At 41.4% G+C, this 24,792-nt stretch overlaps 1 protein-coding gene across 2 annotated transcripts in view; it reads left to right on the top strand.

Annotated features, from left to right (window-relative positions):
- PDE8B (phosphodiesterase 8B) overlaps positions 1-24,792 on the top strand; it is a 169,134-nt gene that overhangs the window by 81,979 nt on the left and 62,363 nt on the right. For both annotated transcript variants that reach the window (XM_043547005.1, XM_043547004.1), the window contains exons 2-4: positions 2,761-2,820; positions 22,119-22,309; positions 24,677-24,736. In XM_043547005.1, the coding sequence (XP_043402940.1) occupies positions 2,761-2,820; positions 22,119-22,309; positions 24,677-24,736 (311 nt within the window). The remainder of the gene's footprint in view (positions 1-2,760; positions 2,821-22,118; positions 22,310-24,676; positions 24,737-24,792) is intronic.

Here is a 24,792-nt window from a genome sequence, read left to right as displayed (position 1 = left end):
CTCTGTAAGTAGCCTCATTATGTGCTCATAATTTCACAGATAACCTTTAATTATTAATTTTCATTTCCATTCTGATAACCTAACGCATGCAATGTTGTGACATTCTGTACCTTCGGGGAGCACCCTGTAACCCCCCATACATATTCCTCATCTGTATATAATTGTGATATTACCTTACAAGGCACGCTTTATATGTATCAGGGGAAAGGTTATGATCTGCTAAAAGTCGTTTCTCTATCCATAGATGTATATCATTAATGCATGTGAAGTTATGAGAATTATGGTCACTAAAACATGATGTAAGTTGGGGAATCAGCCAGATATTCGCTCCCCAGAGGCAACAGCAAGGAAAGTAACCAATGCCCGGGCGTGGTGTCAAACCCATCAACAGCCATTGTCCAGCAAGGGAACTACAATTCAATGACTCACCTGCATGAGGCCATACCAGGGGAATTGCTTAACCTTGCCTGGAAACCAGCAATGCCCCCCAGACATGCCTGGACTTGTGTTTTCCAAGCACGTGGACTGAGGGTATAAAACTGAACACAGGGGGCCATGTGGGGCCTTCTCCTGCCCCCACCTATGCTGCAAGCAACTAAGGGCATGTCTTCACTAGCAACGTTAAAGCGCTGCTGCGGCCGTGGTCCTGGCACCAGCGCTGCCGCGGCTACTGGTCCTGGCACCAGCGTTGGGAGGTGAATCGCTACAAGGGGAATAGCTACCAGCACTGGTGCACTATCTACACTGGCACTTTACTGTGCTGAAACTTGCTGTGCTCAGGGTTGTGTTTTTTTTTCACACCCCTGAGCTGTTTTTTTTACACCCCTGAGCAAGAAAGTTGTAGCGCTGTAAAGTGTCAGTGTAGACAAGCCCTAAGACACTGAGAAGAAGGCAAGACTCCAACAGAGGAGATTGTCCCAGGTTTAAGGAACAAACCCGTATATTAAGGACTGCAACATCCAGTGGGGTGAGAAAAACTTAGTCTAGATGTTGCCCAGTCTAATAGGGTTGAGAGTTTAGATTGCGTGCTTATATTTTTTTTCTATTGGTAACTAACTCTGACTTTTTGCCTATCACTTAAAATCTACCTTTTATAGTCAATAAATCTGTTCAACTGTTTATCTTTACCAGTGAATTTGTCTGAAGTGTGGGGTAAAACTGCTTAGGTTTCGCAAAGGTTGATGTATGTCCATTTTCCATTGTTGAAGTGGCGAACCAATTAATAAATCTGCACTGCTCATCTTGAGCAGTGCAAGACGGTATATTCCTGGGGTACAGTGTTGGAAACCTGGGGGGAGGCACAGGACTGGGCTGGTGCCTTTCTCTGTGTGATTCATCAGTGGCTCTGGGAGCAATATAGCTGGGTGTGGGGCTCCACAAGCTGTTGTGCTCAGTGATTACAGCGCCTGGAGGGGTTTGCTGCTGGTCACTAGCAAGGCATTGTGAGAGAAAGCCCAGGCTGGAGAGAATTCAGGGGTCACAGTGGTCCCACAGTTCCAGGCTGCACCTCAGGGGGGATCCTGTCACAAATGTAACTTCTCTTTGCTTATGGCAGTAGATCAAATAAGCAATGTAGCTTTCAATATTTTGTGTGAGAAAAGGAACTCTTAGTTACAGCGTTTGTACCTTATATATTAGAAAACAGTGATAGGTTCTTTGGAGTTTAGTATCTTGAAGTACTGCCTATGGTACGAACACCCTTTGACGTGTGTTGAGCTGAGAAGAATCAAGGCTTAGTGATGCATGAAAGCCAAACATGTCAGTCGTAACTTTCCGTAATTATACTGTGTCTCACGTGCAGGTAACACTGTGTTAATACTTAATAGGGATCATATATTCTTTAAGGAAGAGAAAACAGAACAGTAAAATTATACACATTTAATGTTCAGGTATAATCCTTTGGAAGATATCAGCTTTAAGAACAAAAAGACACCCTTACTGAGTGCTGCAGCAATATAAAACTGCTTCCTGGGTTCCTGAGTCACAAATAAAGGCCCTTGCACTCCTGCCTGCCTGGAATTAGGATTTCATTTTATATCTGACTCATGGAGCAATTTCTTTAGCTTACCTTGAACAGGCAGTCAGAGTAGTCACTGAACAGGAGAGTGGAGATTTACACTCTCTGAGAAGTGACAATTTTAAATAAAGTGCCCATTGATTAGAAGTAGCTTGAGGGCATTCTGACTTTCCATTGCAGTTAGATGTTGGTGTGGGAGGGCCTGTGCATTGTTTAGTCTGTGTGGCAATATTCTATAACTCTGTGAATTTTAAGAAGATCTCAGGGGAAACGAATCATGAATATAAAGGAAAAGTATATTAAGTTGCATCAAACTGCACAAGGAATGCGTCCAAAGCAACAGTCCAACTTCTTTGTAATATAGCAACTGACCAGCCATAAATGTTGTCAGTTTTATTGTGTTGGCGCTTATCATAACGAATTAATGCGGATGTTTCCTGATTGTACTCTGCCAGGCATAGCAGTGATGCATATTCCTGGAAATTCTATGGGCCATGGTTCAAAAAAACAGCCTTAAACCCATAGCTTTCAAATAAGCATTCTAAAAAGAAATTCACTTATTTAAGCAAACCCATAAAACAATTTTTTGAAAGACTGTTAGTCGTGTGCTTTTCTTCCCTTTAGAATGTTTTATAGAATTACATTTTTATTGTTCTGTTTGATCTTTCTTGCAAAATCCTATCTGTTAATGTGATCTGAAACTGAAAACATCTGAAAACATCTTTTGCATTTCTCTCATTTAGCAGGCTTCGACTACAGAGGTGCAAATTGGGCCCATGAGACTGACACAAGACCCGGTTCAGGTAGGACTTTGTTTCAATTTGATGGTACTGTAAGTTATGTGTGAAAGTGCAAAGGAATTAAAGGCTCAATCCATGTATAACTATTAAAAAGTCATTGCCAAACAGACCACTTGTATTAGAATGCACATCTGTATTGCTAAATTACACATCTCCTTCTTGAAGCTATGTTGCAGCTCAAGAGTTACGTATAGTAACATGGTACAGGCAGTATCCAGCAGGAGTATTGTAGGATTCTGGATACTTTTGTTTTTTCCTCAATCTGGAATGCAGCTATTGAACTATGCAAGAAATTCTTCAGAAAAGCATCTCGGCCTGTTGCAAGAGTGAAGAAGCTTGGTATGGAAAGGCAGCATAAATTCTGCTGCATATAAAGTCTTTCAAGAGCTGGAAAGTAGGGTCCTTCGGTTCTTGGACTCAAAACCACACAAGAAGATTTGGATCTAGATATTTGACTCCAATTCCCACAAAATTTAAGGAAGGTTTGGACTTGAGCTTTTCTAATTTTGGACCATCTTTAGGAAGAAAATGTGACTAGTAAAGTTTTTAACATGGTGGTTCTCAGCATTTTATAGAGGTGAGAAACCATTCTGTCTGGCTAGTGTCTTTGTTACTAATAATGCCACTTTTATATGAGAAAAGCATGGAATAGAATCCTGAAACCCGTTCTGCTCAGTGATCTTCATGAAACTTACTGTGCCCATATGTTAAATGTAGTAGGTGACATTTGAAGAAAGGTGTTGCATTCTGCTAATCATCTGGTAACATGTATGAAACCATTCTTTTCTCATTTATCCAGCCAGGAAGGAATAAAACATAACTTTTATGGATAGTAGCAGCAAATCAACGTTCTTACTACTTGTACCTGTTACCCACTAGAACAGTTGGTTTAAAGCTGCAACATTTCACAGTACCTGGCTAGATAGCTATAGAAAGTTCCCCACTAATGAAAATTGCTCAGGCAGGCACCAGCAGTTTAATTAAAATGGCAATTGACCTTTGTGACTGTAATGTGCTCAGGACTGAACTACAATGCTAGAATGAATATACACTTAAAGTAATGAACTCTTTGACCACTTCACAGAGCACATTCCCTAAAGCACACAATGTCTTTGGTTTACGTACGAGCCTGGGAAGAAACCAGTGCACAAAGCATGTGAATATGCAGTGACAAGCAAAGAGCTCAAAGAGAGGCCACTAAAATAGAACCATTCCTGTCACTAGCTTCTACCAACCAGAAACTCTTTTCTAAGTGTTATAGAATTTTGTCCTGATACAGTACTGTAAAGCACTTCATTACGGAGTTAAAAGGTACCATTGAGTCACTCCCTTTGCTGGAGGATGGCAGAACAGGACAAAGAGAATTGTGCTCTGACAGGTTACAAGTACAAGAAATCAAATGAGCCCTAACAATAATGACTTAACTATGGCTCAGCATAAAATCGCTCTTACTCATACTTACTACAGTTTCTATAGGTTTTGTCTGTTCTGGTAAATAGGATAGATGCAGTGCTTAATTTGTGATGGAAGAAGTAGCCCTGGCACAAATTAACCACAGATGCACCCACTATCCCATACACCCAACCCTGCCTATCCTCCATGCAATCCCCCATCCCGCACACAGTGCATGCACCCCTAGCCCTGCCTATCTCCCATGCACCCCCAACCTACACCCTGTCATGAACACCCACCCCAAACATATGCCTATGCCCTGTACAATTGTCCCAGGGAGGCTGGTGCTTTAGTTTCCAAATTGGTCAGGGGACACTGGAGAGCAGCACCATGCCCCCCGCAACCACCTCCATCGCCATTGCTCTCTCAATGCCAGCATGTGTGTTAATTTTCCATCCCACCCATCGCTCCCATACAAAGGGGCTGTGACTGTCCCCAACTGAACCCAGATCGCTTCGCTCTTGGCCTGGATCGGGGCATTTATCCAGCTGGAATCCCTTGTGGGGAAGAGCGCCCCATCTCTTGTGCAAGGGGGTCCAGAATTGGGCCCTGCTCTCACCTCCTCCTGGTGCAGGTTCCCTGTGGGGGGGTGGGCTGGGCAGCGCCCTCGTACTGAGCCTGGCTGTTGCCTGGGTCTGCAACAGCCGGGATTGCGGGCACCATGGTGGGGTTAGCGCCTCCTGCCCCCAGCCAGAGAATAGAGCTGCCTCCCCGGTTGGTGCATGTTGTATGCCCTTCTCTGTGTGCCTGCAGTGCCTCCCCCAGCAGGGTCCTGCCCATGGCACTGGGGCTGCCTGCTGGAGCCTCACTCATGTCCCGGTGCCCTACTGCCCCTGTCCCACACTGCACCCCGGCTGCATGGTCACCTCCCCAGTCCCTGACAACTCACCTCTCTCCTCACTGCCAGTACTTGGGAGTCTCTGCCCCTCCTGGGCCCCCCAGGGGGCAGCAGCCTCCTCACAGGAGACCCCCAGGAAGCCAAGGGGGCACTGGCAGATGCAGTGCTGAAGGGTGCCATCCCTGGCCCCGAAGGACTCTCAGCCCAGGATACAGGAGCTCAGCTTGCATTGATTTAACCACAGCTGCACCCACTGCATGCTGGACAGGCTCAACATGGGGGATGGGGTGGAAATTGGAGCCTGTGCGTGAAGCGGCTGCAGCCCCAGTGCAGAAAGGATGCTCTGCTGCCAGCATGAGCCTCCTGCTGCCTGTGCTGGGACCAGAAACTGACCTGCCAAACCCGCAGGTGTCAGGGCTCCACCCTGGCACAAATTAAGCACTGGATGGATGTCAAGTGTTAGTTCTTGGTTTATAATTTGTACACTTAGGGATCCCAGATGACAGAGAATGTAAGTTAAAAGTTTACAAAGCAATATATAATAACTGTTGAAACCCAGTAACCTTTTTATTCTCATTCTGTAACACTGCTTTAACAATACAAGGTTCGGTTTTATTTTTGTCTCATTTAGCTATACATTTTACACACACAGCTATGTGGCAGAATTTTAAATTGCTGTGAGAAGCAAAGCATAAACAGTGATGCAAGAAATAAAACTTTTGTGGGAATGATACAAGAAACAAAGCATTGCTGGTTTCAGAGTAGCAGCCGTGTTAGTCTGTATTCGCAAAAAGAAAAGGAGTACTTGTGGCACCTTAGAGACTAACCAATTTATTTGAGCATAAGCTTTCATGAGCTACAGCTCACTTCATCGGATGCATGCAGTGGAAAATACAGTGGGGAGATTTATATACACAGAGAACATGAAACAATGGGTGTTATCATACACACTGTAAGGAGAGTGATCACTTAAGATGAGCTAATACTAGCAGGAGAGTGGGGGGGGGGAAACCTTTTGTAGTGATAATCAAGGTGGGCCATTTCCAGCAGTTGACAAGAACGTCTGAGGAACAGTGGGGGTTAAGGGTGGAATAAACATGGGGAAACAGTTTTACTTTGTGTAATGACTCATCCACTCCCAGTCTTTATTCAAGCCTAAGTTAATTGTATCCAGTTTGCAAATTAATTCCAATTCAGTAGTCTCTCTTTGGAGTCTGTTTTTGAAGTCTTTTTGTTGTAATAGTGTGACTTTTAGGTCTGTAATCGAGTGACCAGAGAGACTGAAGTGCTCTCTGACTGGTTTATGAATTAAAGTGTTGCTATCCTCTATGCACGTGTAATTAAATTTAAGTTTAGAATTACCATAAAATGTTGAAACTTTTTCTGTACCAAATACTGGTCTAAATAATGATTTGATCAAATGAAATAGTTCCTTCATGTTATCTTATGCTTGTAGAACTATAACTAGCTTCAGTAGTAGAACAGTGTCTTTGTTTTTTGTGGAATTTTAACATAAATGTGTGGAACTTTTCAGGAAAAAAATGTTCTTCGAACTTTGATAGTTTGCACTAGGATGGGCAAGAAAGTATTTAACGAGTAAAACTGTACTCTCCACATTTATGTGAAAGTTCTCTTCAGTGTCCTTAGCAGAAATCATGTTTCTCTAAATACTGTCGTGCTAGTGTTAGCGGTTGTGATGTATTTTAAATTAACATTCATCATGTAGGAAGGGAGAGCAAAAAACAAATGCTTTAGGGTTGGTTTTTTTAAACTACTTCATTGCTTGTCGAAGATGTTTTGTTCATAGTTCTTTTAAAGAGATAAGAATCTACAGTATTGCATAAAAAACGAAATAAGGTTAAAAACATTATATAAGTTAATTTCCATATAAGAAAGGCATTATTATACGGTATTCTTTTTACCCTGTGTGTGGGGGAGACATTGTACCCAAACACATTTGTGGAATAAATTGTGTTACTCTACACTTGGCTAATCTGGCAACATATTGCTAACAAGTCCATTAATTTAATAAATCTGCATGTTAGTCTTTTGTTCCATCTTAACCATGTACATGACCTATTCTTTTATACAGTATAAAATCTGCTGTCATCCAATTTAAAATCCCCATTTTCTGCAACTTCATCCCATGTAAAATTACCAGAAATTAGTCTACATGTCTGATAAATTCAAATAGCTTGCTAAAACAAGTCCTTGTCAGGCCTTCTATAACAGCTAGGTCTGATTTACTGGGTATACTTCTTTAAGGGTATTATCTAAAGAAGTGAATATTGCTTGTGTTTCATTTGGAGCGAACTGACCCACAGAGCTAGGAATGCTGAGAACATCCAGACCTGCCTGGAATACTGCCTGTATTTTTGCCTGGTATGTGACATTATTTGTAATTGTGCCCTGCCACAGGCCATTTAACAGATGGGTGAAGAGTCGAGTGGGGAATCTACAGTGGGGAGGAGAAATGTCTGTTCTGGCATGTGTTTGTAGCGCAGCATGATGGACTGTGACCTGGACAGTCTACTCCTGGCCTTATGTTCCTGACCTGCAAATGGGAGAGAGATCCTGACTGTGCCTACCATGTGATTCTAACATGTCAGCCCCGGTCTCTAAGTGCCCTTATGGTAGTCTCTCACAGAGCTTCTACTGCTGCCAAAACCCTCTACTCTTGCCTCTTGGGACCCCAGAAGTGACACTGGAGGTAATGTGCATGAAAGGTGTCTCCTCACCCGCACTGGAACCCAATGGAACAGTTTATCTATGTAGGGACGTGCAAGTTCTGTATACTCCCAAAAAACTGTACTGGCAGGCATCTCTGAAACAGAACAAAAACTTAGTTCTGCCTACCACAGGCCCTGGACTGGGCTCTGTATGTCTGTTGCTCTGAGCCATACCACACGTGACTCGGATGCACAGCCAAACTGCTTCCTACCTTACAATGGGAAAAGAAGCAGAAAAGGGAAAAACAGGACAGACAATAAACGAAGGGAGAATCAACAGGATAGTTAGTGCTCAGAACCTCTCTGGATTTGGCCCTTGGTAGATGAACATTCCTTTCAATTAAAGGGATCACTTGGTATAAAGCCTTACTCATACAAATCCGTACACGGATTTCTGTGAGACCATTTGTGCGATTGCTTATGTGAGTGGCTTGCAGGATCAGCCATAAGACAGAATCTTTTTGTGTGGAGAGCTTTAGTAAAGAACACATCCGTCTGCATTTGAGGCCATTAGTAACTGTTAAAATAACATTAGGGAGTGAGTTAAGGGTGATGGAGTAACTTTATTAAAAAAAATTGTATTCTTTAAAGAAGATGGCCAGTGGAAACTTTAACAATCACTTTAATTCTAAATGATATATGGTGGTCATTTCACTAATAGCCTAGGAGTTTCATATGCAGTTGCCTGCTCAGTACAGAATATGATGATGGTCTCTCTCCATAGAGGGTATATGGTAGAAGGTATGCTGGTCAGTAGGAAGCCAGTGTAAGTCAACCTGATGGAGATATAGTAATTAAAAAGGTGAACTTCAATATTACATTGACGGCAGAACTGTCTCCTTTAGCGAACTTCAAATATTATGGTGAGTGATCCTGGTTATGTGCCACTGTTATGGTATTTTATGAATACAGATGCAATGAGGAAAATGATGTACTATCTAGTCTCTTGTCGTAGCCCTCTTCATCTCATGTATCCATTACTGCCATCTCCCCTACTCTGGCCTTGACAAATGCCACTTCTGTCCTTTTGAAACATTGCTGCAAAAACCGTTTTCCTGGCTCATCACTTCAACAGTTTCCTCAGTTGCATTCTTCCATGGCTCCCCCTTCTGCATTTCTTAAAAAAAACCACAAAAAAAAAACCACCAAAAAACCACCCTTACTCGTCTTCACTTTTTAAGGCTCTTTATCTGTCAACTCTTGTACAATGTCAGGATGTCAACCTCTAATTCTGCTCCACCAATAATGCCTTCATTGCCCATCTCTCAAATTTTCTACAAAGCATTTTCGTCTTTTCTCATGTCCCACTCCTTATGGGTGAGAAGAAGCTCCCTGTGAACATTCTCAAAGCCAGTGTCCTTCAAAATCCTTCCTTAAAACTCTTCTGCTGTGATCATAGAATCATAGAATATCAGGGTTGGAAGGGACCTCAGGAGGTCATCTAGTCCAACCCCCTGCTCAAAGCAGGACCGATCCCCAATTAAATCATCCTAGCCAGGGCTTTGTCAAGCCTGACCTTAAAAACTTCTAAGGAAGGAGATTCCACCACCTCCCTAGGTAACGCATTCCAGTGTTTCACCAACCTCCTAGTGAAAAAGTTTTTCCTAATATCCAACCTAAATCTCCCCCACTGCAACTTGAGACCATTACTCCTTGTTCTGTCATCTGCTACCACTGAGAACAGTCTAGAGCCGTCCTCTTTGGAACTCCCTTTCAGGTAGTTGAAAGCAGCTATCAAATCCCCCCTCATTCTTCTCTTCCGTGGACTAAACATCCCCAGTTCCCTCAGCCTCTCCTCATAAGTCATGTGTTCCAGTCCCCTAATCATTTTTGTTGCCCTCTGCTGGACTCTTTCCAATTTTTCCACATCCTTCTTGTAGTGTGGGGCCCAAAACTGGACACTGTACTCCAGATGAGGCCTCACCAATGTCAAATAGAGGGGAACGATCACGTCCCTCGATCTGCTGGCAATGCCCCTACTTATACATCCCAAAATGCCATTGGCCTTCTTGGCAACAAGGGCACACTGTTGACTCATATCCAGCTTCTCGTCCACTGTAACCCCCAGGTCCTTTTCTGCAGAACTGCTGCCGAGCCATTTGGTCCCTAGTCTGTAGCAGTGCATTGGATTCTTCCGTCCTAAGTGCAGGACTCTGCACTTGTCCTTGTTGAACCTCATCAGATTTCTTTTGGCCCAATCCTCCAATTTGTCTAGGGCCCTCTGTATCCTATCCCTACCCTCCAACATATCTACCTCTCCTCCCAGTTTAGTGTCATTTGCAAACTTGCTGAGGGTGCAATCCACACCATCATCCAGATCATTTGTGAAGATATTGAACAAAACCGGCCCCAAGACCGACCCTTGGGGCACTCCACTTGATACCGGCTGCCAACTAGACATGGAGCCATTGATCACTACCCATTCAGCCCGACAGTCTAGCCAGCTTTCTATCCACCTTATAGTCCATCCATGCAGCCCATACTTCTTAACTTGCTGGCAAGAATACTGTGGGAGACAGTGTCAAAAGCTTTGCTAAAGTCAAGGAATAACACGTCCACTGCTTTTCCCTCATCCACAGAGCCAGTTATCTCATCGTAAAAGGAAATTAGATTAGTCAGGCATGACTTGCCCTTGGTGAATCCATGCTGACTGTTCCTGATCACTTTCCTCTCCTCTAAGTGCTTCAGAATTGATTCCTTGAGGACCTGCTCCATGATTTTTCCAGGGACTGAGGTGAGGCTGACTGGCCTGTAGTTCCCAGGATCCTCCTTCTTCCCTTTTTTAAAGATGGGCATTACATTAGCCCTTTTCCAGTCGTCCGGGACTTCCCCTGATCGCCCTGAGTTTTCAAAGATAATGGCCAATGGCTCTCCAATCACATTTGCCAACTCCTTTAGCACTCTCGGATGCAATGCATCTGGCCCCATGGACTTGTGCACATCCAGCTTTTCTAAATAGTCCCAAACCATTTCTTTCTCCACAGAGGGCTGGTCACCTCCTCCCCATGCTGTGCTGCCCAGTGCAGTAGTCTGGGAGCTGACCTTGTTTGTGAAGACAGAGGCAAAAAAAGCATTGAGTACATTAGCTTTTTCCACATCCTCTGTCACTAGTTTGCCTCCCTCATTCAGTAAGGAGCCCACACTATCCTTGACTTTCTTCTTGTTGCTGACGTACCTGAAGAAACCCTTCTTGTTACTCTTAACATCTCTTGCTAGCTGCAACTCCAGGTGTGATTTGGCCTTCCTGATTTCACTCCTGCATGCCCGAGCAATATTTTTATACTCATCCCTGGTCATTTGTCCAATTTTCCACTTCTTGTAAGCTTCTTTTTTGTATTTAAGATCAGCAAGGATTTCACTGTTAAGCCAAGGTGGTCGCCTGCCATATTTACTGTTCTTTCTACACATCGGGATGGTTTGTCCCTGTAACCTCAATAAGGATTCTTTAAAATACAGCCAGCTCTCCTGGACTCCTTTCCCCCTCATGTTATTCTCCCAGGGGATCTTGCCCATCAGTTCCCTGAGGGAGTCAAAGTCTGCTTTTCTGAAGTCCAGGGTCCGTATTCTGCTGCTTTCCTTTCTTCCTTGTGTCAGGATCCTGAACTTAACCATCTCATGGTCACTGCCTCCCAGGTTCCCATCCACTTTTGCTTCCCCTACTAATTCTTCCCAGTTTGTGAGCAGCAGGTCAAGAAGAGCTCTGCCCCTAGTTGGTTCCTCCAGCACTTGCACCAGGAAATTGTCCCCTACATTTTCCAAAAACTTCCTGGATTGTCTGTGCACCGCTGTATTGCTCTCCCTTCAAGTACCAAGCCAATAGTTAGGCAACTGATGTGTTGTGACTGGTGCTTATCACACCGATCATAATCTTCTCATTGTTACCTTATTGCACCTGTGTCTGTTTCCACTTGTTGTCTCTCATCTTATACTTAGATTATAAACACTTTGAGGCAGGGACTGTTTCTGTTATATGTTTACACAGTGCCTAACACTGGCATCTTTATGTGCTACTTCAATACAAATAATAATTAATCACACCAGGTTCTTATGAGCCATATAAGTTGGCTCAGCAAGAGGAATCTACCTTGCTATCTACCCAGAGCAGCGCTATTGGAATAAACATATTAAATTATCCACCAAAACAACAGATAAAATGACTTTAGCTAAGGAATGCACATGAAATCTAAACACACATTTTAATTCAAACTCTTGCATGCCAGTCCAGATTACTCAGAACCGTTCTTCTATCATGCTGTTGACCGTATACCTTGGAATCTGTCTGAGTATTTCTAGTTACCTTAAAGTTCTGTAATTTACCAGAAAGGTCCCACACAAACTTCTGACAACCAGGGATTGTAATAATACTTTACTGGTGCCTTTTAGCTAAGGCATTCAGCGGGTTTTATACACTCTAATTAAGCCATCCAAATACCTTATGAGGTAACTAATTACTACTGTGTAATGGAGATAAGAGATCTCACACAAATGAATTGTCAACACTTAGTTTCAGGGTATTATTTTACAGATGGTGAAATGATGTAAGTAAGCTACAGTAACACAGCAAGTCAACTTAGTCATAAACTCATCAACTCCTCCTTACCCAGAGCACCTTCCCAGAGTAGGTGTGCCTCACTGAGAAACATGAAATCACCCATAAAAAGGTTTGCTATGGACATCTTTGCATTGCACAAAGGGCACTATTTCAAGCTGCTCACCTCCCTGGGCTCGGCAATCCCTCATTTCTAAAGAGGGGGAAGGTGCCAAGAGAGGGGACAAAATCACAAAACCTTGCAAATTAATACCGCTGACACTACTAATCTAATTAAGAAAAAGATACACCTAATAATAGTAGAAGAAAGGGCGTGGCAGACCAGGGAATTGAAACAGGGTCTGCAAAGTCTCAGGTTAGCACCCTAACCCACTGGGCCCTTCTTTGATGCTCCAGGGCCTGGATGGAGATGAGGAACAGTGCAGTGTTGGCTGCTAACACACACACACACTCAGTGCCACAAGGTAGTGTGCATGTGGTCCCAATGGCCAAAACTTGCTGACGAGTTCCAGCAAAAGTGTGGAGTGTGCAGCCACCTCCCAAGGGCAAGGCTCTGTGCAGACAATCACCTCAGAGAACTCCAGGTACAGGTGAGTAGTACTGCAAAGCAAAACACACACATCTTACTCTATTTGCAGTTAATTGTGATTAATGAGACACTTTCTAGTAAATATAAATATCTAAAGTTCTAAAACATTAAAATATATACTACTAGTATGTCATTTTCTTACCAGATTAATCCAATATTGAATTATACTGCTTCCACCATAACATTAATCACTTCACTTATTGTTTAGAATTCAGCAATCTAGACAGCTTGAGATAAGACAAAAGTAGGGTCACCTTGGCTAAGCCTCTAGGCTGTGTGTGTTGAATTTCACATGGTGACACCATGGCTACACAGAGTAACACAGATAAAAGACTGTTGATCTTTCTCATAGACATTTTGGGCCAAATCTGGCTTACTTTACTCAGACAAGTTGTCCCAGTGAAGTCAATGGGATGACTCGTGTGGGTGAAACAAACAGTACTTTGCTCTATATCTGACTTTTCATGTCACTGCATAGTTTGAACAATTTTTGGTAAACTTTAGAATCCTTGAGCCCTTTCTTTTTCAGTATATTTACTTTAAAGAGACTTTTTTCATCTGCAGCACAGTATGGCATAGTTAGTGACTGATTGCTATGGTAAATATGTGCAAACTGTAGAGGAGAGTGGCTAGATGACCTATGTTACTGGCTATATAATCTTTAAACTGATAATAAGCAGTATAAGGTCACACTGAAAAATTCTTTCCTTTCCTATAAATTAATTAAAAATTAATTATTTAATGTAACACGTATTCATTAAGTTCCACCTATATTGACCCTTGGGTCTGTCATATAGCAAATATATACATTTTCTAGGATATCAATTTAGTTTTTATATTACCATCTAACAATGGCTCCAAACCTACAACTCTTTTCATGTGAGTAGTTCTAACACAGGCTATTGACCCTGTTGAAATCGGTAAATATACTTGTATGACTTGGGATAACTCACGTGAGTAAGAATTGCAGCATTGGACCCAAATTTTATTTCTTTTGTCATACATTATCTAATTGCTTGCCGCATATTATTATTGTTCCTGATGAAAGAATCAGACTTATCTATGTTTGGCTGTACACTTAAAGGAGAAGTAATGGATAAAGGCATATTTGTATTCATTGTGTTTGTCCCTGGTAATAATAACTTATAAAGCTACATCTTAGACAATGTCTCCTTATTAAAAATATTTAAGCTGGGGACTGGATGACCTAAAGGGCTTGGTAATAAAATATGGAACCTTTCACTTAGACACGAGATGAAATCCAGGCCAATTTAGTAGTCAGCCAAAGTTGTCATCTGGTGGCTATTTTCATAGCTTTTGTAACAGGAGTTTATGGTCTCCCTCCAGTTCCTAGTGGACAAGCATCTGCAACACAGATTCACTATCACAGTTGTTGTTGGCTCTCTTGCTGACAAGTTCAGCACAGAAACCCAGGGCTGCATGGGAATGAGACTGAAACCATTGCCCTCTAGAGGGTGACCAATTCTAGAAGAGGGTTGAAACTAGAGGGGTTGGGAGAACTGAGAAAATATAGGAAGTATTGAAGGAGGAAGAAGAGGGACAAAACGTAAGGGTGATGTGGTCAGATAATTTGATAGGGCTAGAGAATGTGCTAAGGTCCAGTTGGTTGCTTGAGTGGTGATAACAGTGTATTTGTCTTGACTGTTCATGGCAAAATGAAAACATTTTTAAAAAAGAACGGGAGCATTTTTGAATAATGTTTTTGCTGACCTTGACATCTATCATGGCATAACATATTCTGATTAATGCATTATTTAATATATACCCCCTGAAGCCATTATAGCTGTCCTACTTTTACTGCTCCTCACTGTGCTTTTAAAGGTAAAGAATTTGCACAGGCCTCGGGAGCAGCGCACGAGCATTCTATTCCCAGCACTCCTGTACAGTATTTCCATAGGGACAGATCATGAGCTAGGTTATTGCAGCATGTTGGTCAAGAGCACTGGAAATGTGTTTCTGCCACACTGGTGAGTGCAGCAGGCCATCGATGTGACTCAATCTTTCCTTTCACGTGTTCATTTGACCCCAAATTGAAGTAGGAGTCAAGCAGCAAGCCACAGTTAGTTCTTTCTTAATGTAACAGAAGTGTCTAAGGGGCCCAGTAAAGGAATTGGGGGTCCCATTGTGCTAGATGCCGTATGCGAACACATAATGAAAGGATTATCCCTGTCCCAAAGATCTTACAGTGTAGGTATAAGATGAGACATCTGGCAGGGGGAGCACAAGGTCACAGTGAGGAGAGTAGAAATGTAATAAGTAGCAGTCTTACCAAACCAGCTCTCTAGCCATTAGAGCTGGTTGGAAAATAGTTATTTTTTTCCATGGAAAGTTTTGACAACTAAAGTATTTCCCTCAAACTTTTGTGCATTAAATTTTGAGTTTTTGTTGGAATATTGAAAACCTGAAACATTTCCGTTCAAAATAGCGTTGCTGTGCCTCATTGAAACTGTAGTTTGCTTTATGCTCCCATTCTCTTCTATGGGCTGGGCTCTCACTACATCTCCCGTGCTATGCCACTTTTTTCCACTCTTGGTGAGGGGAAGAATTGCACATAGAAGTCCCTGGCTATGGGAAGTATAGCCCAGCCCAGAGAGGAGAATTGAAGCTTAAGGCACCCAAACTGTAACACCCGTAAGGAACAGTGATGCCATTTTAAATTTTGGCTTAAATATTTCAATTTCCCATTAAAAGCAAACACTTTTCACAAAAAATTGAGTTCAGTCAAAAATCCAATTTTCTATTGGAAAAACAGTTTCAGCAGAAAATTTTCAACCAGCCCAGCTAGCTGCTGTCAAATGTCTTTTAGGCGTTTTGGCAGCAGTGAATTTTTAAGAAGAGATTTCAAGTAGTCTCCCCTTCTCTGTTGCTGTGCTTAGCAGTAGCTGACTGAGTGTGTGCGTGCATGGCCTAGGCCTTCCCCCTGTTGGGGATAAGATTCTATCCCTTGCTCAGTGTATCGCTTCAAACTTTTTCACAAGAACATCCCTTGTACTCAGGCTCTTGCTTGCTTTTTCAGGATTTGAGCTATAGTGAGTAGGACCAGAATGGAAACAGCTTACATGTTTACAATTTCAGGCAAAAGGATTTGCATATAGAGAATTAAAAAAAAAAATAGAACCAGATACTGGGGGGAAGTAAATGGCAGTGTTAATTACAGGTTGGTGAATCGCTATAAATCTGTATAGTTTCTATAACGTGAGATTGAAGGGTGTGGTTGTGGTGGTGGTTGGCAAAGTACCCTGCATAAGACTGTAAAATTAAGCAGACATCATTTTATAATTTCTTTTATCCTTTCTTCCACTATGTGGCTGTTGAGAAACTGAGGGCAAAATTCTTAACTGAGGTAAAGTTTTATTGTTAGTTACAGACAAGCATTGTCAGCACTTAACAAATTTAAAAGTGGGTTTTTATGATTGACATTTTCCATTTTATGACAAACAGAACAATTAATTCACATATATTTCCATTCACATTTTGAAAAATTATTAAATCTCCTGGGAAAAATTTGTGTGTGTGGGAACCCAAGGAAATGTTGGAACTGTATCAATAGGCGTTTAGTACTTCGCAGTTTAAATTATTCAGTGAAGTGGTTGAGCAAAATAAAGAGATGACAGTGGACTAGCTAAAATATTTTTCTAACAGAATACTGCCTATTGCATTCATATTAACTAGAGTTTCCTAATGTGAATGTATACTATATCAGATTAGAGCTTTTATTTTAGCTGTGTTTTTGGTTGTTTCACAGCTGTATTAACCATATTGTGTGCATTTGAAGTACAGTCTAAATTGAGTTCAGCCTCAGTGGACAGGAGTAGTGGCAATGAACCATGATCTCCCATTCACAGGCATGGGCTGGTGGATCTGAACAGTTGGTTGGTCCACTGGCAAAGCACACAACCTGCTTCAACCATATCCCCTCCACCATCTGTGCTCCAGCCAAGCTGGGCTGTCATGGAGCTTTGCTGCAGCATTCTAAGGAGCCATCTTGCATGGCTTCATTGCTTCCTGGTCTCTCCAGGCCATGGGTTCACTGCATTTCTATTGCCTTTTGTACTTTGCTCTGTCACAGCAGCTAGGGAAGAGAAGGGTACAGGCCCTCTGTATTTCTGTGGCTTAGCTATAGGTTGTGTAATGTACCTGCAAGTATGATTAATAGTTGATAAAAGTAATCTGAACTGATTACTAATTATAATATCTACTGTAGTTGTAAATGCATTACTTTCTTCTTGATCTCATGAATACAGCAGTACCTTGTGATCAGGGCCGGATTAAGACCTTTAGAGGCCCTAAGCACTGAAAAGATTATGGTGACTCCCTGTAGGTAATTCAAAATAAAAACAATACTATACCATAAAATAAAATTTTATTTTTCGAAATGACACAAAACTTACGTGTAGGCTGAAATTAAAATAGGTTCTTTCTATATTTTCTGATTGCAAAATTCTGGATAAGTTCATCGAAGCTGACTCGAAGAAGCATGTCCGCTTCCATACACAATAGGGAAAGTGAATCAAGTCTGTCCTGACAAATTGTTGTTCTCTGAGGGTTTTTTATTCTTTTCAGCTGAGAAAAAGAGCATTCTGCAGAGCAGTTAGTAATCATCAATGTTAGAAAAATACGTCGTGCGATCTCTATATTTGGAAATACACATTGTATTCAGTATTTCAGTATTGTGTCATGAAGATCAATGTGACTGAATTTCATTTTTCCTGTTTCATTAAAGTTTGCGTGCATATAACAGTGGAACTGCCGTACTTCTCCACAGAGATTCATGTTCAAGTCAACAGGGTATGAGTCAACTAGCTTTTGGGAACCTTGTGAATATTGTTTGTCAGATAAGTCCATATTGTTTAGAAAAGAAAATCTACTTGATACTACTTTGTACACTTCACCTCTCCTCTTCATATGAGCTTCAAGTGTATCAATTATAGCGTAGTAAGTAGATTCGCAAAATTTGTCTCTAGGATTCAATGCTGTTTCTGTTGAACTGCTATCATTTGCTTGTTTTTTCCTGATTCGCTTGTGGGACTGGACTTCTTTGTAGTTAGTATCAGGCAAGATATCTTTTGATATGTCTTCAAATCTTTCGAAATCATTCCTCAAAGTGTGTAAGTGGTCTGCTAATGATTGACAGAGGTCTGCATATGTTTTCAAATCCAATTATTTTTCCTGAAGAGCTTGACTTGTGTGGTAAAAGTGTTGTAAAATTTCATTCCACATGGTCAACATGAATACAAACTCTAGTTCTTGCATCTTGTTTGCAATGTTTTCTGCTTCTTGTATAGTTTCTCCCTTTTGTGATTGGTCTTCAGCTGTACTTTCTAATGCATCCACAATCTTTGAGTAGGACTCCAGAATTGCACTTGTTGCCATTGCATGTGCCTCCAGCGAGTATTAGAAAGAGATTTCAACACACGATCATTGCCCAAATATGTTTTAAGAACTGCCCATCGGTATGTTGAGGCAGAGAAAAATGTATAAAGTAACTGGACTGTTGAGAAAAAACTTACTGCCACCAGACAACAATCAACAGCACTGTGGCCAACAAGATTGAGAGAGTGTGCAGCATATGGTCTGAATATGGCATATTTGTTCTGTTCTAAAAGCTTCTTCTGCATTCTGCAAACTTGGCGCAGATAATGCAGTACTTGATTTACCATTTCTTCACCAGTGTGGCTTTTCAAATTGAGGAATGTTATGAAATGTTCAACTGGTTTTCCATCTGTGGGAGACACATATTTTAGTACAATACTCAATTGATCAATATGTGAAAGATCAGGTTTAGAGTCGACAGATAAACTGAAGTACACAGCAGTACTTATTTCATCCACAATAGCTGAACGAACTTTGTCACTCATTAGACCAATGAGTTCATCACATATTGTCTTGGATAAGTATGATGGGTTACCTTTGCCAGCATTTCCATATTTTGAGATATGGCCTGCTAAAAATGGGTCAAACTGAGCCACAAGCTCCAATAATCCCAAGAAATTTTCATTCTGCAATGATCCAAATGTGTCATTTGATCCCCGGAAAGGCAGACCACGTTCAGCTAATGTTTGAATAACAGCTATAACACGCTGCAAGGCACGTTGCCAGTATTCATGCTCCCCTTTAATTTGTTCTTCCAATTTTTGTGTCTATCCAAAGCCCTGTCTTCGATTTAAATATGTCAACATTGAATCTCTGTGAGTAGTGCTATTTTCATGTTGTTCAATTAAAACAGTATTCCGCCAGTCACTAAATCAATCTGCGGCAAACCGGGATGTTGCAAACAAGTTTGCAAAAAGTTTGCAAACAAAACAGTACACAAACCCTGTTGATGGTAAATACAGTAGCCATTCTCAAGTGTATTTCTCACCATTCGCTTTCATGCTGAAAAATATTTTTTGTGGACAATATCTCGTTTGTTTGCCATTGGTAAAAGTCCGATGATTTCTCAAATGGCCCAGTGTGGTGTTGACAGTCATTTGGTCCACGATCTATCCAGTAAGCAACATCATCGGTACTGAAATCAACCAACATACCAGGATCTTTTCTCCTATTATTTACAGCATGAGCAGGTTCAGTTTCTGACACATCCACACCTTCTAGAACAATGTCTGTTTTACCACCAGTAGTAGGATGATCAGTTACAGTCTCTGACACATCCACATGTTCTGGAATGGTGTTTGTTTCACCAATAGAAGGGTCAGTCTCTGAAACACCTACAGGTTTTGGAACAATGTCTGTGCTACTGAGAGAAGATGTTGCTTCTGATGGATTCGCTTTGAAAAATGTCAGCTTTGGAAGATTTTGGGAAAAATTCACTAGTTTTTTGTTTCTTTTCTTCCGTCAGTTTACGTTTCTATGCTTCACTCAGTTGGTTACATTTCATCCTGTCCCTTATCTCAGTTATCTGAACTTAAAAAAAAAAATTACACAACATACACTATTTTATGTGTGTATATATATATATATATATAAGAAAGAAAAAACAAATCAAGGACATATAACAGAAGAATATATCAATAATAAAACATAAATTTATTGCAATACATGACAGGATCTCATTTCCTCGCATTATTTCGATCTACCTTAGTAGGATGCCCCCCTGGTTTAGGCGGGGATAAGTAATAAAAAGAGAACAGAAAAACGGGGGAAGAGTGTGTAGTGGAGTGTAAGGAAGTCTAACAAAGTTCTGATTTTTCCCATGATGACTACTTCGATGCTTTTTTTGAAATATCAAATGTCAAATATTTTCCCAAAAAAATCCCATTTTTTTTGGTGCCCCCTGCTTTGCTGGTGCCCTAAGCACGTGCTTCATCTGCCTACTGGGTAATCCAGCCCTGCTTGTGATTATAATAGGCGACAATGTTCATTACGGTCAACATGTATAACTTCTCAGTGGACTTCTTCCTGGTGACCTGTTTTGCATGCATTCTGAGCCAGATTCTTTTAGCTGAGCGGTGTTCAGCAAAGGAACGGAGGAGGGTGTGCACCAAAGCTGACTTTCAGATACCTTTTTATGTCTTCCTTTATTCTCTGGATGACCAGAAGTCAGTTCAGCGCCCAGCATAAATTAGAGTAACCTTGAGCCTGGTCTAACTCATGCTAAGCTACAACAGCCAGGAATAGCTGAAATGCAGCACAGTCTAGCTAAACCCTTGCTTTGCCTAAACCAAGGTCTGCTATCCTGGCAGCTCTTTGTTGACTGGGGTACCTTCTTATGTAATGGATAATCCTGTGGGATTTGTCTATCCTCATTGTGTTGTGAGAACAGAACAGAGAATCTGCCCTTCTATATATGAAGAATGAACAGTTTTCTGCCTGCAGCATAATTTTGTTGCCAATCATGGGAAATTAACTTTCTCTCATTCTTCTGTTCTTATATAGCAAAAATGAAATCATGCTGGACAATAAGAATCTATTTCTCATCTCTTATTCTGGGTTTGTCTCGTGTAACTGAGTGCACACTTAGGCACTAATGGTGATCCCATTGAAGTCAATGGCAAAACTATTGATTTCAGTGGGGCCAGGATATCACCCTAAATATTTGATTCTCAATCCCATTGAGAGCGTGATGTTGCACCACTGTAAAACTGGTGTAACGGAATGGAGACTCAGGCCTGCCATGTTGTATACAACACCAATTCTTTCTTGTAGCAACCTCAAGATGATGACACCAGTTGTTGGAACGCCTGCCTATAGGCTATTGCTGCTTATGGCTTGGAGCAGTATTCACCTTCAATCATGGAACCCCCATGTGGGTGCTGTTAAATTCATTCCTGCTTTTGCTGCTGATACTCATCTAGTTTTCATGGTGGATTTCATTTAATCTTTATTGTTTTGCCATGTGATACTTAGTGACCTGCATTCTAAGTGAGAATTATTTTTCAAAGCACTTTGAGTCGTTTTTTCTTTCCAAAATAGCTAAATTTTTCTTGCTGTACTTTGAATTGAAACTATGTAGAATGCACCCCCAGAAGCCTGTGCCTTTCACAAATTTCTGATTGACGAGCATTTGGAAATTAGAGTGTATATAAAATATTTTTGAAGGAGCTAGTCAGTTCACTGTCTTGTGGTAAGCAAGTCCAGGTGCACACACAGGAATAAATTTAAGATTATTTTATTCCAAGCTCCAGCAAACTCTGCTTCACACAGTGTTGGTTTTTTCCCTACTTTTGATCCTACTCGCAGAACTGGGATTCACTGGCAATAGCTATCTGGTGGCTTAAAGATATAAGTGTTGCATCAAGATTTTTTTCAGGGCTGATGTCCTTTCTTCCTGGTGCAGTTTTTTGCTCCTGGTTAATGGCAGGTGCAAATCCTACTACAGATCAAAAACTTAAATATTTTAGTGATAGGATTTTTATCCAAAACTAATTGTGGACACACCTGCATTCACACAAAAAGTGTCTGGGTGGAAGCTGAATAAAAATAAGGTGCTTAATATACCTTATTAAAATTATGTTTAATAATAAGGCTAATGTAGTAATTAAATGGGTCTGTTTTAAATTGTAGAGTCTGATGCTGTTTTTGAAAGCAGGAAGACTAATATTTTAAATTCTAGTAGTTTGTTTGTACAATGAAGAGAATTATGTTGTATATTTAATATGAGCCGATGACTTCCCTGTTTTGCAGGTTTTGCTGATCTTTGCAAAAGAAGACAACCAAAGTGATGGGTTCTGGTGGGCTTGTGATAGAGCTGGATACAGGTGCAATTTTGCCAGAACACCAGAGTCAGCGCTTGAATGCTTTCTTGATAAGCACCATGAAATAATTGTCATAGATCACAGGCACTCCAGACACTTTGATGCAGAAGCGATCTGCAGGTAACTTAATGGACGTTGTGCTTCTATTGAATGCATTGCAGAATACCACATTGAATGGGCATAACAAAATCAAGACTTGATGACATACAGAAAACAAGTCTGGAGACTGAGGACAGGGATTGCAGTGCTCCATCACAAAGGAAAAAATAAAAACTGCTTTGGCGGCTAAGACAGCAATAGAAATAATTACATTTAGTAAATGAAGACACCTATTGTCAATACGGCTGACACATGACCAATAAAGCCATCATTTTTGGTTCATAGCTTCCATAGGATCTTGAACGAGAGCTAACATGAAATCCTTCCTCACAGTGTGTGGTCATCACTTTTAGACTTACTCCTCTGAGAAATTAATCCTGCGTCAACAGTTGGAGCAGCAGGGTCTAATGGAACACTGTCATTTGTCCCCTGGGTCTGCCACACTTAACTGATGGCACTTCAGTGAAGTTCATGTCATTCTTTGCATGTGTGTGGTACTCTGTGTCAAAGCGGCTGCTTCTAAGTTTACAACCATTTATCATTAGGGTTCTGGGAAAGGTGTCTTTTCAACTGTTTCATTTATTTTACACATCATGTCATGCTCTGTGCTTTTTCATCAGAGCATAATGGGCAAATTTTGGCATGCTTATCCTGAATAGTATTTTACCATTCAGACACTTTTATTTATTTCAGTAGAACTACTCACAGAGTAAGTGATTACCTGGTGGAAGTATGGCATGGGCGGTGTAAGGCTAGCCCCCAGCCCTGCCCCTTCTGTGCCCCCCCACCAGAGACCAGAGCCCTCTACCGCAGTCAGTGGCACTACCCCAGGCTAGTGCCCCCAGCCCCTGGAGCGCTGGGAACACTACACAGTGGGAGCCGCAGTGTGTGAAGCAGGACAGGGTCTGGGGGCGGAGCGTGGGTGAGGCCACACCTGACTGTTTGCGGAGGCACAGCCTCCCTCAGCCTATGATACCCACTGCCCATGAAGTAAGGGTTTCTGAATCTGGTCTAATGTTAATGTGTATTTAAAAAAATAAATAAAAAGAGGACCCTGTATTACTCGCATGTGGAGGGAAAGCAATTCCACATTTGACAATCATATAATTCCAGTGTCTCGACAAGATGCACCTAGTGGTGGTTAGACTAGTAGCAAAAGGCCTATTTATGTAATGGTTCACGTATGGTACAATTTATGGAAAGTAGAGCTGGTCTAACAGAGTACCCTGTACCTATCCCTGTAAAAACAGGCTTGTTCCCTTAAGTACATTTTCTAGTGTTCAGTCGACTTTCTGAAGTCCTAAGCAATGAGGCTTCCACCACTTTCCTTCTGAAACTATTTCACAGATTAACGTCACCATTTTCCTAATATTCAGCCTACACTTTTTCCCCTTTTTACCATTACTCCTAGTTTCTACCATTACTTTCTTACCATCATTCCTAATTATACCTTCTTATGCCATGTTAAATAATTGCTCTCTCTGGTGTTTAACTCTACACGTATTTGTAAACTGTGGTTGTCCACCCTTCTAGTTGTTGTTTAACCAAGCTATGTGTGTAGTTTCAGCTTTCCTCACAATTTAGTTGCCATATTTTTTGTGTGTGCTCTTCTCTGAACAACATCCAATTTGTCAATGTGTCCCTGATATCTTGATGTCCACATAGTCTGCTGGGAACAAATCCATCATGATAGATGGGTTTGAGGATTTGCAGAAGGGGCAGGTACAAGAGATCCCATGAATCCTTTGTCTATGAGGGGAAAAGTATGTTCTGTCTGCAGGGATCCAGGGCTGTGGCAGTTGAGGGTTGGCCTCGCTTAGTGCTCTGTACTTTCCTCCCACCACGCAGAACAGCTCCTTGTAGGAGCTGTGCCGCCATTGACGTACCTTTCACACCTCTGCCCTATACCACCATAGGAGTAGGAGATGTAGATGAGTTAATGCTTCATTTTCTTATTTTCCACCAAGATCTCTTTTTTGGCAGTCAACTAATGGAAATGGGGACCATGCCATTTAGACTGACTGCTCCCCCTTCAAGCCCACCATATAATCCACACATCCATGGAATCCAAACCAAATGAAATTGGTAAGAAGGGGCTTCTCCAGGTTCCCTTGGATTGGACAGATGCAGCTTCCTGCTCTCCCAAGCTTTGGGGCTTTCGGCCCAGAATTGAGGGAATGTGAACCTAATATCCTTAAACACCCAAAAATGAAATGGATAAAGTGCAAAAAATGTTTTTTGGGTGTCCTCTACCATTTTCCAGGCTTGACCTTATAGAATCTTCTCTGAGGCTTTATTCATTTTCTGTTATATAGAAGATGAAGAAATTCAAAGTTGTCAATAAAGGATGACGTGATATAGTGTGACACAGGACTTTTCTCCTTTCAGGTCAATCCGTGCTACAAAGCCATCAGAACACACTGTGATACTTGCTGTTGTTCCCCGCATGTAGGTATTTCTTTATATTTTTGTGAAAGTTTTCTTCTGTTCAAGAAAATGCTTAT

This window comes from Chelonia mydas, chromosome 5 (genome assembly GCF_015237465.2).
Source record: "Chelonia mydas isolate rCheMyd1 chromosome 5, rCheMyd1.pri.v2, whole genome shotgun sequence".
NCBI classification, from domain to species: domain Eukaryota; kingdom Metazoa; phylum Chordata; order Testudines; family Cheloniidae; genus Chelonia; species Chelonia mydas.
The sequence above is the reverse complement of the archived record's forward strand: the minus strand, read 5'-3'. Positions and strand labels throughout refer to the sequence as shown.